Source organism: Muscardinus avellanarius, assembly GCF_963383645.1.
Source record: "Muscardinus avellanarius genome assembly, chromosome: 2".
In the NCBI taxonomy this organism is placed as follows: Eukaryota; Metazoa; Chordata; class Mammalia; order Rodentia; family Gliridae; genus Muscardinus; species Muscardinus avellanarius.
Genome location: NC_137787.1, coordinates 122,097,965 through 122,112,309, shown reverse-complemented (window position 1 = coordinate 122,112,309; position 14,345 = coordinate 122,097,965). Strand labels below are relative to the sequence as shown.

Sequence of the window (14,345 nt, the reverse complement as noted above, 5' to 3'; positions counted from 1 at the left end):
TGTTCGTTTCCCAAGAATGATTTAGAACTGACATTTAATTTTTATGTTCAGATGTCCTCCTGTAGTTATTGACTTTAACATATTTCTTTTGCAGGATGTCAAAGAGAGAAAATAATTAGTTTATATAAGTGCACTGGCTGTAAATGATGCTCACTATAATTTATGCAATTAAGGGCTTACAGAAAATATTAAATACTTTTTTACTTTTATTGGTCATAAGGAATGTTTGCACTTCCACAGTTGTGTTGCTTCTGGATGTTAAATAATGTAATTATTTCTGCTATCATATCAAGTGCCATAATTTTAATAAAGCAAAATGTACATATGAAATCATTGGGACTGGTATTTCTTGAAAAATCGTGGAAATCAAACTTAATTTTTTGCTGTGTTAAGTTGTATTGATAGTTTGAAAACAAGATACCCTGATTTGCTTCCTTTCCTAAAGATCCCAAATGGCAGGTTCATTTCTTGAGGGTGATGGAATGTACCACTGGTATCATAATAAAACTTGGAAATTATAAAACAAAAAGTGTGAAAATATTTAAAGAAAAAAAGACAGATTCTGAATGCGTAGTAGCACAGATATGAATTGCTCTATTCCACTGGGCTTCAGCGCCAGTTACCAAGGACTTGTGAAACACATTGCATATAATGCATGTGTGCATTTATTCATCTATCTTATTTTAAGAAATATGACTTAAAGGTATTATCATTCTTTTGAATAAGAAACCAGAGCATCTTGGTGCACACTGTCGGTGCCCTGTTAGGAGTGGATTTTTTGTATACCACAACTTTGTGTGCTCTATCTACTAACACTGTATAATCAGTCCCCTTATATTCTAAAGCCAAATTAGTTTTGTTTAAAAATGTAATGGGTATAAAAAGTGGATCTCTTTTACAGTAGGTAAGTCTCTTCACTTAACCCTGAATATAAAACCTGGCTTCTAAGAAGAAAGAATTGAAATCAGGTGGTATACACCTGAACTCCCAGTACCTGGGAGCTGAGGCAGAAGGATTGCAGGTTTGAGGCTAGAGTGCAGTAATTTAGGAATTTAAGGAGACCCTGTTTCAAAATAAGACATAAGCCAGGCAGAGTGGCACACACCTGTAATCCCAGCACTTGGGAGGCTGAGACAGAAGGAGCACAGCCTCAGCAACTAGCCAGACTCTCAGCAACCTAGTGAGGATCCCTATTCCAAAAGGGCTTGTGATGTAGCTCAGAGATGGAATGCCTCCGAATTTAATCTCCAGTACCACATACACAAAAGGAAAAAGAGCTAGGGATACACCTCAGTGGTAGGGTGCCTCTGGGCTCAATCCCCAGGAAAAGAATAGAAAAAGCTGAAAATGTGGGAATGTTCAATCCCCAGTGTCTGTATCTGTCTCTGTCCCTCTCTCTCTTTTACACACACACACACACACACACACACACACACACCTCCAAAGCACAGTAAGTGGAATTTAAAATAAGGAGAAGACTGCCAATCTGCCAATGTTATTTTAATTGGGGACAGAAGAGGACAAAGAAAGCAGACACAACATAACCAATTTAATGTGTTCACGTACACTACTTAAGAATCAGTTTTAAGTGGGCTACGCTTTTAAATGAACTTATGAAAGCAGCACTAGAGATAAAATGTTCACTTTGTCTCTTGATTCTCAGACTAGAAAATAAATTTTTCCTTGTGTTACACTTAGAAATATTGTAATTAGAAAGCTGGGAGGCCGCTGGTCTGGCTATATTTTTGGCTGTGTGGGGATTCTTATTATAACAATTGGCTATAACAAGAGAAAAGCAAATCCTTCTACTCTTGTGTGAAGAAGAAGTTTTCCAAAATGGGCAAGTAGTCTACACAGAGTGGGCTTTTTTCATAGGTTTGGTGTTTCCTGGTTGATTTATATCAACTTACACAAGCGACTGAGCCTGAATGCACTTGCCCCAGCTGTGAGAGCTTGCTTCTTTGCAGGGAGAGGCCACCACACACCAGCCATTGGGTCTTGATAGATGACCAAAACCGCTTTGGGCATCAGTTTCCTCCTTGATCTAGTTAGCACCACTCCTGTAGGGTTAAATAGTTTGGGGTGGAATGAGACTGTATATCAGTGTTTCCAAGTGAAAATGACTGCAAATTTAGGGTCACATTTTGGGCTCATTTCGGTAGTTAGCTACTGACCTCCAGATGTGTCCTAAGTTCTTGTTACCAGTAACTTGGGTGGAAATATTACCTGCTACAAAGGTTTGTGAGGATTAAAGGAAGCCTGACACTCAAGCTGTGAAGTCTGAAAACAGGTCGGTTTTTATTGCTCATTAACCATATCCATAGACAGCCTCACTCATCCTGTGTAATTTATTCCCTTGACTACATATTGAAAATCAGATCAACTTCACACTCCTGCCAGAAAGAGTTTTCTTATGAAGCCTGCCACACTGCATGTGATTGAGAGAGAACCGAGGATCTGCAAGGAAATGCCTTGTAGGCTTTGGGCACTTTGTATGCAGCAGCCCTATTTTTGTGAGGGGTTTGGTATCACAGGCTAATTCTACACAGTAATTCAACATTTCACTGGACATTGATGTGTAGGAGAGATGGAGAAGGAGGCTATGAAGAGTCCCAGTTGTTTTGATGAAAATCGTAGAAAAGAACACATTCCTCTGACGTTTCTTGGAATTTTGGGTCTAGTAGTCACGTGCCATTCTGTGACCAAGTGATTGTGTCCACATTTCCACTGGTTCACTCTTTTGAGCTCTTTTGAAAAGTATCTTCTTCCTGTCTTCTGTTTTGCCAATCTGGCAGGTATCTGGCTGTTCCTGAGTGTGAAGCCCCAGGGCCACACATCTCAGCTCACTGAAACGAGACAGCAGCTCAGAAACAGATATGGCTGTGTGCCTGGCACGTGGTGCCCATACCAGCCACAGACAGGTACAGCTTCCCATCTGGACACGCACAGACCTCATAGAGTCCCTGGGAGCCGCTGGAGGGGCCCTGAGTGCCCTGCGCCAACTTTGGCAAGCGCACAGTCTCAGCATCAAGCACCAGCTGTTTGAGAGAAAGAGAGAGATGAGATGCTGAGAGAGTAGAACTGCACCAATGATAAGTTCACATCTGCAAAATGTTTCAAGAAAGGTGGTTTCTTCTCAAAGAAAATGAAATAGGGGCGTGCCATTACTGAAGTCTTATCATAATTACCTGCTTCTTTTAAAGCCCAGTACTATTTTTTTCATGCAAGGGGCCACCTTTTCTTCTACCTCCTGAGCTAGTCCATTTCTCTAACTTGAAGAAATGGCCAGTTGTGTCATGTTTTGCCCTACAATTTGCATCCTTGTTAAACTGGATCTCTTTTCTGGTTTTATAATGCTACATTCCTAAAAGTGCCTTTGGAATTAACAAGTCACAATTTTTTATTTTTTATCTTATTTTATTTTATTTTTTTGCCGATTCACACTTACATTGTGACCACTTTGGTTTCACATTACCATTAGGATAAAGAATAATCCACATAAATATCCATCTTAATTTTTATCTGTGAATGTTGGCATTTATCCTGATTTTATTTGCGAATTTGTTTTCTATGAGAGACGGTTGAATTCTCCTTAGTGTTCATCCAGTTCCCTAATGTATTAGTATTTCTTGACTCTCCACTGACCGGTTAGGTGCTGAAAGTAGCAGATACAGACTAGAGCCAATGCAGATACGGCAGAAGCGACTGGACTTTCTGGTTGTGAATTGAAGTGCAAAGACAGGGCTGTTGGTGGGGTGGAAGCCTTTCTCGTGAGGAAATGGTGGTAAGCCAAGTGGGAGCAGCCAGCAAATGCTTCCTCATCCCAGGGTGCTTGCTTGAGAGGCAGTTTCAAATGCCCTGGATAGCGCGCCTTTCTTCTTTGCCAATGAGGTTACATTCCTCTTTACTTTATGTGGCTCTCAGCTAGTACAATCTTAATAAACTGGCATCTCCTTCCTGCACTCCCCCGAGGGGCTGGCACTGCCATGTGGGCACAGTGTTGGCGTATGATGGGCTGAACCTGCCCTGTGTGGCCTGGCACACTGCTAGAGGACACCAGTGGGCATGTGATTCTTTGGGTATGTTTCCCCAATGTGTGTGTGTGTGTGTGTGTGTGTGTGTGTGTGTGTGTGTGTGTGTTGGGGATCGAACCAGAGGCTGCCTACCTCTGAGACATACACCTAGCCCTTCTTTTTTTTTTCTTTTCTTTCTGGCACTGGGGAGGGAACCCAGGGACATTCTCCCTACAAGCTACACCCCCAGCCCTATTTTTATTCTTTATTTTGAAACAGAGTCTCACTGGCATTACTAAGTAGTTGAAGTTGTCCGTGAATCGTGATCCTCTTGTCTCAGCCTCCCAAATGCTGGGATTACAAGTGTGCGCCACCACGCCCGGCCTAGTCCTTCTTAGTTTTTAATTTGAAACAGGGTCCCTCTAAGTTGCTGAGGCTGATCTCGAACCTGTGCTCCTCCTGTGTGAGCCTCCTATAATCCCACTGGGATTATGGGCATGCACCACCACAGCCAGCCCCCACCCCCCACCCCCCAGGGTTCTTTTAACTCATCAGCTTCTCCCCTTGCCTTCCTTGTGGTTAACTGGTACATTTTTTCCTAGCTGCTTTCTAGTTGTTATTTTCCCATCTTCCAGTAGATCCAAGCACGGGCAGCCCACTCCACATCCCAGCTCATCCTCATCTGCCTCGATGGGACACCTAGCTCTTCACTTTAAACTAGCTCCTGTTAATTAATACCAAATCTGACCATGGGTCTGGCTGCATGCTACTTATAAAAACGGTGCCTCATTTGTAGAGATAAATAATACTATTTTAAAAGCATGATTAGTTTAAATTTTTTGACGGTGATACTTTTTAAGTGTGTACATAACAGTATGACTTAGTGAGATTCCAAAATTATTCTTTTTTGTGTGTGGTACTGGGGTTCCTGGAAGCCCTTCTACCTCCGGGCTACACTTCCAGACCTATTTTATATTTTTATTTGGAAACAGGGTCTCCTAAGCCAGCGCGCGCGGCCGGCTTCGAACCTGCGCGATCCTCCTGTCTCCGCCTCTTAAGCACGGGGATTACAAGCGTGCGCCACCGCGCCCGGCAAGATTCCAAAATTCTTGATGTCCATTTCTGTCTTAATCTGCTCCTGACATCAGAACCTCATAAGTTACAGCTTTCCAGGGGTGCTACAAGTGACTTCGATGTCACCTGCAGGCTGCTGCTGGTAGACCCTGTGCACACGCCCTGCCAAGTCCCTGTGCCTCTTATACTCCACCTTCTTGTTCATGTTCAATTAGTGTCATTTCAAAACGTTACACTAATGTCTCAAGACTCTGTGATAGAGTTAAGCAAATATTTTCCTTGCTTGATAAATGAGGAGACAGGCCCCAAGAGGCTAGTGAACTTTCCTTAATTCAGATGGGATCTGGGGACTGATCTACAGTGGAACACGAGCTTCCCCACCTGCAGCCGCAGCCGCAGCTTCTGAGCCATGCGGTGTGCAGGTCCACATCTTGTCACAGTGCTTGATGACACAGGCCTGGGGAAGGAGCAGGGGCTCCCTGTGCCCTCTTGTTGTACCCATGGCGTCCACAGACGTTTATTCCTTCAAGTTCACCCAGGCAATAGTGGCATGAACAATACAACCCAGGCCACTTCAAAAGACTAGAGGGAGCCACTGTACGGCCCAGCCATACTCTTTGTTACCTTTCCAAAGAAAGTCAGAATTCTGTAGTAGAATGTAGGCACATTCTACCTCTGAGCTACACCCCCAGCTCTCTTTTATTTTTTATTTGGAAACAAGGTCTTACTAAGTTGTAGAGGGCCTCATTAAGTTGCTGAGGCCAGATGTGAACCTGTAACCCTCCCGTCTCAGCCTCCAAAATACTGGGATTATAGGTGTGCACTACCATCCTGGTGACCCATGCCTTATTCTGAACACATTTACACATATAAGAATACCTAAGGACAGTCTGAGAGGTGAGATCACTTGTTTGGGCAAATCTGTAGAGTATCCTGTGATTGGAATCAGGTTTTTTTTTTAACAAACTGGCTTTTTTCCTAGACTTTTAGGAACATTCCTAACATGCCCAATTTTGTGGCTGATCGAAGTTGAGTTTATTTATTTATTTATTTGCTTATTTATTTATTTATTTATTATTGTACTGAGGATTGAACACAGGGGCATTCTACCTCTAAGCTACGGCCCAGACCTTTCTATTTTTTTTTTTTTTTTTTTTTTGAAACGGTCTCATTAAGTTGCAGAGGCAGGCCTGGAACCTGAGGTCTTCTTGTCTCTGCCTCCCAAGGACTGGGATTATAGGTGTGCACCACCATGCCTGGCTTTTCCTTTTCATTTAAACCTAACTCTGGCTGGGCGTGGTGGCGCACGCTTGTAATCCCTGCACTTGGGAGGCTGAGACAGGAGGATCACACAGGTTCGAAGCAAGCCTTAGCTACTTTGTGAGGCTCTTAGCAACTTAGTGAGACCCTGTTTCCAAATAAATAGAAAATTGGTCTGGGAGTATAGCCCGGAGGTAGAAAGCCTCTGGGTTCCACCGCTAGGACCACACCAAAAACAAAAACAAAAAAACAACAAAAAAAAAAACCCTAACTCTGTGTGAGCAGGCATGGTTCTTGGGGCAGTAACAGAGAACTTACAGGTCACCCCCTGTGGCAGTCATCCTCAGAGAATGTGGGTTACTATGAAATGGCAAAATTGATGTTCTCTGTAGGCTGTTGAAGTTGTAGCATTTTCTCAAAGCTGAAATAAGTGTTTGATAGCACAGATGCCAAAGAAAGCTTTCAGTCTAATATAGAAAAATGTTAACCTTTCTTGGCCCCTTTATTGTTACAGTGTCATTTACGTTCTTTTCCAACTTAATGCTCCATGCCTTTCATAGCACTTTGTTAAAACTAACTGAGGTGGGGCATAGCAGCACACACCTGCAATTCCAGTACTTGGGAGGCTGAGATAGGAGGGAATAGGAGGCAAGGCTCAGCAATGTAGTGAGACCATGTTTCAAAATAAAAAATGAAATAGGGCTGATGTGTAGCTCAGAAGTAGAATGCCTCTGGGTTCAATCCCCAGTACACACACACACACACACACACACACACACACACACACACACAGAGAGAGAGAGAGAGAGAGAGAGAGAGAGAGACAGAGACAGAGACAGAGACAGAGAAACAGAGAGAGAGATAAACAGAGAGACAGAGAGAGACAAAGACAGAGAGAGAGAAGGAAAAGAAAAAATCCTGGAGATTTAAGATCTGAACTGTTAAATACTGTGGTACTCAGGAATATCACCAGGACACACCACAGGAGCAGGGTCTTTGAAACTCACCACTCCATCACTACTCTGAAAAATGATGTCCATCTGAGAAAGGGCCTCGATCTTCCCAGCAGAAGCTTTAGTATGAACCCCCCTCGGTGCATTCATGCTTAGACAACGTGTTGGAGACTCCAACCTGAAATGAGGAGGAGAGGCCAAGGAAAACCATCATACAAAATGAATATTATTCAAGCTGGGGGTTGTGGCGCATGCTTGTAATCCCAGCATTCAGGAGGCTGAAACAGAAGGATCCAGGTTCATAGCCAGCCTCAGCCACTTCATGATGCCCTCTGCAACTTAGTGAGACCCTGTTTCAAAATAAAGAATAAAAAATAGGGCTGGGGGTATAGTTCGAAGGTAGAATGCACGTGGGTTCCAGCCCCAGTACTGTAAAAAAAAAAAAAGACTATTATTCAGAAACGAACACTACTAAGCTGGGCACAGTAGGATGTATCTGTAGTCACAACTATTTGGGAGTCTGAGCCAGGAGAATCACTTTGAGACCAGGGTTTGAGACCAGCCTGGGCAACATAGCTACCCCCAGAAGCTACTCCAACAAGCTTTCTACTGATGGTTTAGCATAAAATATACAATTATTGATGGATATAGAATCTTCAAGTCACTCCTAAATGCTGGCACATGGTACATTATTTTTGATAAATCCAGAGATAATGTATAGTAAAGAAGTAAGCATCCTGTCAATAAGAACCTATAAAATTAGTGTTCTCTAAAATCAGAGTGTTCTAATCCTGTGCAGTGTTCAGATAGCATAATTACATGCCACACCAGAAGAAAATGCCATTTTATTTATTATTATTATTATTATTATTATTATTATTATTATTATTATTATTATCTTGGTGGTACTGGGGTTCCTAGAACCCCTTCTACCTCCAGGCTATACTCCCAGACCTATTTTATATTTTTATTTGGAAACAGGGTCTCTTAAGCCAGCGCAGCTGGCTTTGAACCTGCGTGATCCTCCTGTCTCCGCCTCCCAAGCACGGGGATTACAAGCATGCACCACTACGCCTGGCTATTTTTTTATTTTTTACTTTTGGTGGTACTGGAGTTTCTGGAAACCCTTCTACCTCTGGGTTACACTCCCAGACCTATTTTTTCTATATTTTTATTTGGAAACAGGGTCTCTTAAGCCAGTGTGGCTGGCTTCGAACCTGCGCAATCCTCCTGTCTCTACCTCCCAAGCGCAGGGACTACAAGTGTGCGCCACCACGCCTGGCTGAAAATGCCATTTTTAGAGACCAATGCACTCAACAGCCCACCAGGCTCCAGAAAGGAGCTGCGGACAGCGAGCTGAGGTGAGCAGCTGTGGATCAGCCAGGCGATATTCAGCAGATTTTTCGGCGCAGGGAGCATCTAAAGCTCCCAGGGGCCAGGCTCAGCACACCCTGCAGGGACTCAGAGCAGAGCTCAAAACCAGAGAAGAAATATGCCAGCCTCATGGCTGAGGGCGTGGTAGCGGCGCCATATTGCTACCGGCGGCGGCAGCAGCAGCAAATTCACCGAGTCCTCTACAGCTCCATCGGCGCACTCAAAAATAGTGAGTCAAATTGCGGCCCCTAGAGGAGAAATCCCAGTACTGCACTCCCAGGGACTTGACCAAGTGGGGTAGTGGTGGTGGCAAAGATATCACACCATAGTAGAACGCCGAACCTGGCACCCACCATGGTCTGAAGCAGCCTTGATTGACTCCCAGGGTCTGAGACTCTGCCATACAACCCAGTAAAGGAGTAGTGGGGACCAAGATACCACAGACTCAAGATCCAGAGCACCTTAAGTGAAGTCGTAGTGACCCAAGGGAAGAACCCAGAGAAGGCACAAACTTCCGAAATCATGGGAAAGAGGAATAACAATGGAGCAATGAATGCCCACAACCCCACAACATCAGAACCCGATAAAACAGAAATTCAGAGATTTCTAGAAGATCAAATCAGAAAAATAACTGTAGAAATAATAGAGGTGTTTCTAAAAGAATTCAGAGAGAGCCAAAAAGAGATAAGGGATGCAATCAATGAAGTAAAGGCCTCAATTCAAAGTACAAACAACAGATTAGACCACATGGAGAATAGAATCTCGCTCTTAGAAGATGAGCACTCCAAAAATGAATGTATAGTTTCTAATTTAGAAAAAAATATTCAATAGCAGGAATCTGACATTGAAGAAATATGGGCCCATTTTAAGAGAGCTAACCTAAGAATAATTGGAATAGAGGAGGGAAAAGAAGGTGAAACCAAAGGGATCAACAATATCTTCAAGGAAGTAATAGCAGAAAATTTTCCAAACATAGAGCAAGAGGTCAATACACAGGTCCAGAAAACTTATAGAACTCCCTTTAGACAGGATCGGAGAAGAGGATCCCCACGCCACATAATTGTCAAAATGACCAGTGTGGAAGCCAAGCAGAGAATCTTAAAGGCAACAAAAACAAAGGGCCAAGTGACATTCAGAGGCAAACCAATTAGAATCACTCCAGACTTCCCAAACCAAGTCATGAGAGCCAGAAGGGCTTGGAGTAACATATTCCAAACTCTGAAAGAAAACAACTTCCAGTCAAAAATTTCCTACCCAGCAAAACTTTCTATCAAATTAGATGGGGAAATAAGAAGCTTCCACGACAAAGAGAAACTGAAGGAATTTATGTCTTCAAAACCAGCGCTAGAGAAAATACTCAAAGAGATTAACTACAAAAAAGAAATAGGTAACACACATCAGAACTAGAGAAACAAGAGTTTCCATCCAACAGACAACTAAGATTGGTTATCTGTGGAGATTCATTATTTATGTTAGTCATTTACCTATTTCTAAATTGTATTGTTTGCTGTTATTGTTGCTAATTTTTAGGATTTCTAGTTGGAATATTAATATACCTTCAGATATAGCATTTGGAAATATTGTATCCCATTCTATCAGTAACTTTTAACTCTGTTTACATTGTCTTTGGATATACAATATTTTTTTATTTTTTAGGGAGTTTATTTACCTTTTTGTTGCCTGTGCCATTGAAATCATATCCAAAAAATCACTGCCAATTTCAATGTTGTGAGGTTTTATGGCCCAGATTTTCTTCTAAAAGTTTATAGTCTTAAGATTTATATTTAGGTCTTTTATCTATTTTGAGTTAATATTTGTATATGGGATTAGGTAAGGGTCCAATTTTATTTTTTTCCATGTAAGTATTATTTTTCAACAATATTTAGTTAAAAGATTATTATTTCCCCCACCAAATGTTCGTGGAAACCTTGTCAAAAATAACTTGACAATATAGGGAAGAATTTAGTTCTAGGCTTTTATTTAACTCCAGTGGTTTATATATCTGCCTTTAGAACAGTACTACACTGTTTCAATTATTGTAGCTTTATATGGTTTGAAATCAGAAAATATATATCTTCTAGCTTTGTTCTTTTTTAAGATCGTTTTGGGTATCTAGAGTCCATATTCCATATTAGGATAGATTTTTTCTGAAAAATAAATAAATAAATGTATGATAGTTTCATCTAAAAAAAAGAAAAAATATTCTCTGGTAAGAAAGAAAGCAAAAAGAAATATTGAAATGTTATCTTTAAGTCATCAAAAGCTTGGTATCAGACAAATGAAACTGTTATGTGAGATTATCATTGTTAATTTTGGATAAATTGCTATAATACTAGTTGTCAACCACTAAGCCAAGCATGGGAAGGAGGGATGGGGAGGGAACGGGGTGGGGATCAGGTAGAGGCTAACTGGGCGATGTGTGCATGTATGTCTACAAAAGTTTTTTTTTTTTATCCCACTATGATGTATGAATACAGTGCAGCAATAAAAAAAATAAAACTGAAAAAAAAGAAAATGGCATTTTATGGACTTTTTATATTATTATTATTATTATTATTATTATTATTATTATTATTTTGGTGGTACTGGGGTTCCTGGAAGCCCTTCTACCTCCGGGCTACACTCCCAGACCTATTTTTTATATTTTATTTGGAAACAGGGTTTCTTAAGCCAGCAAGGCTGGCTCCGAACTTGCGCAATCCTCCTGTCTCCGCCTCCCAAGCACGGGGATTACAAGCGTGCGCCACCACGCTTGGCAAAATGCCATTTTTAAATAACTTTGTAAAACTAAGTATTTAGCTAAAACACGGCTTATTTAGTTAAAAAAAAAAAGACAGACTTAAGGACAAGACATGCATTTGGTACATGTTCCTGAGACGAAAGAAACCCTTTGCCTTAGGTTTTCTTTTCTTTTTCTCCCTGTTTTTTTTTTTTTTGCTTGTTCTCCTCCTATTCCTCCTCCTCCTCCTCCTCCTCCTCCTCCTCCTCCTCCTCCTCCTCCTCCTCCTCCTCTTTTCTTTCTTCTTTTAGGGTAGATTACAAGGCAGATGGAAAGATGTCTGTTGGAAGAATACTGAGATGATGAGGTCAACAGGATGGAGGTGGGTCTTGGCTGGCTTTGTTTTAGCAACACATCACAATCTCTTGTGTTTAAGCCAAACATAGTATCAGAACCAGGCATATATGGCCCAGAAAAATTCTCTTATTTGTCTCTGCCTATAAATTAAATAAATTTCCACCAGATGGCACAATGTGATCACTTGGAAAACTTTTCAGCTACACAGCCCAGCAGTTTGCAAAACCGATTTCACTGAAATATGTTAAGATTTGTGAGAGACGATAGAAAAACATGCGATTAGGAATCCTGCCCACTGTAAGGTAAGATTCAGGAAAAGAGAGAAAGGGAAATGGTTTAAGGAGAATGCCTTAAAGATGAATTTGCATTTAAATTAATATTTATTTGATGGGCCCTTTTTATGAGATTCTGGAGATAGAACCTAGGGTCTCACACATGCTAGGTAAGCTTTTTCCACTGATCTACACCTCCAGGCCCACTGAGCTATAACCCAAGTCTGGATGAACATTTGAGATGTGCAATACCTTTAGTTGGCAAGATTTTTTTTATTCATTACTATTGTTATAGAACACAAAGTCTCATTTTCATACGTATATCTGAGCATATAAAGTTTTACCTGCTACACATTTTGAAATATAGCCAAAGTAATTCTTCACAATAAGAACCATGTTGATTTCAAATTATTCTACAGAGATATAGTAATAAAACCAGCATGGTATTGGCACAGAGACAGACACATAGATCATTAGAATAGAAGATACAGAAATCTATCCTCACGTATAGCCAGTTGATTTTTTAAAAAGGTGCCAAATATGATTGGAGAAAAGACAGATATTTTAGTAAATGGTGTTGGGAAAATTAGTTATTCATTTGTAGAAGATATTAAACCTCAATATCTTCACCCTGCACAAGAGTCAACTCAAGATGAATAAAAGTCTTAGAAATTATACCATAGACCTTGCAATTATTAGAAGAGATCAGAGGACTAATATTCCAACATATAGGCACTGGTGTAGACTTCCTCAATAGTACCCACAAAGCTCAGGAAATAAAAATGAGAATAAATGGTATTACATCAAGTTAAAAGGAGTCTGAAGAGAGAGACTACAGACTGGGAGTTCTTTGCCACTTACTCCTCTAATAGAGGATTATATCTAGAATAGATACAAAGAACTTTAAAATACCTAACACCAAAAAAAAAAAACACAAAACAATAAAAGTGGACAACTGAATTGAATAGGAACTTTTTCAAAAGAAAAATATACAAATGGCCAGCAAATAGGTGAAAAATGTTCAACATCACTAGCAATTAGGGGAATGGAAATCAAAACTCCACTGAGATTCCATCTGACTCCATTTGGAATAGCAATCATCAAAAACACAAACAACAGTAAGTGCTGGTGAGGTTGTGGGGAAACAGGATACTTCTGGTGGGGTTTTAATTAGTACAAAGCACTATGGAGATCAGTGTGGAGGTTTCTCAGAAGACCAGGAATTGGAGCCACCGTATGACCCCACTATGCCACTCCTTGCATTTTTCCAAAAGAATTAAAGTCAGAATACTGTAGTGAAGCATGCATACCCATGTCTATAGCAGCACATGTCACAACAGCCAAGTTATGGAACCAGCCTAGGTGTCCATCAACAGGTGGATGGATAACAAAACCGTAATATATACACACATTGGAATTCTACTCAGCCATAAAGAAGAACAAAATTACGTCATTTGCGGGGAAATGGATGGGGCTAGAGAATATTCTGCTAAGTGAGATTGGCCAGTCTCAGAAAGTGAAGTCATATGTTTTTTCTCATATGTGAAAGCTAGAGAGAAATTGATAAACACAAAGACTTAAGAGAATTGAGGAGAGATTGTAGTCAGTTAGTAGAAGGTGGCTGGGAAGGGCGGTGTGTGTGGGAGACCTGGTGAAGGAAAGAGTTCAAATAAAGCTAGGTGTATATGAAAGTTATTTAACCTCAGTGACGTGTACGGGAAGGAAGCACACTAAGTGCCGTGTGCACGTATGTTTCTATCAGTCTGAACCTTGTTACGATGTACAATTACAATGCAGGAATAAAAGTATAAAATACAATAAAATAACAAAAAATGAAAATGTGATAGATACACACAATGGAATTTTACTCAGCCATAAAAAGGACACAATTGTGTCATCGGCAGGAGGAGGACGGAGCTAGAGAATGTTTGCTAAGGGAGATCGGCCAGTCTCACAAAGCCAAGGCCCAGGTGTTTTCTCAAGTATGGAAGCTGGAGAAACTGGGAAACCAAAGGGACTTGAGCTCAGTGAAGGGAGAGACCGGTACAACAGAGGAAGGGCCTGGGAAAAGGAGGCTCACGAAGGAAACAGTTCAAAAAATGCCGCGTGCACACCTGAAGGCACCGCCCAGCCTCGCTGGCTTGAGTGGGCAGTGGGGCGGGGACTGCAAGAGGGAGCACTCGCGCCGCGCGGAGGAGCTGGGCGGGAGCACCGCCAGGCGCCGGAGGACTCGGCTGTGCCCGCAGGGAACTTCTGAATAACGGGGTTTTAATATACAAAGACCAGCTGCTGCGGAAAATTAGGAAATGAAGAGCCCACAGGA

At 41.4% G+C, this 14,345-nt stretch overlaps 1 protein-coding gene across 1 annotated transcript in view; it reads right to left on the bottom strand.

Annotated features, from left to right (window-relative positions):
* Nucleotides 1-2,864: 2,864 nt before the first annotated feature.
* Nucleotides 2,865-14,345, bottom strand: part of SGCG (sarcoglycan gamma) — a gene marked incomplete at both ends in the record, with an annotated part of 76,409 nt that continues 64,928 nt past the window's right edge. Inside the window, 2 exons of the mRNA XM_080689422.1 lie at nucleotides 2,865-3,038; nucleotides 7,355-7,478. Of these exons, the coding sequence (XP_080545548.1) occupies nucleotides 2,865-3,038; nucleotides 7,355-7,478 (298 nt within the window). The remainder of the gene's footprint in view (nucleotides 3,039-7,354; nucleotides 7,479-14,345) is intronic.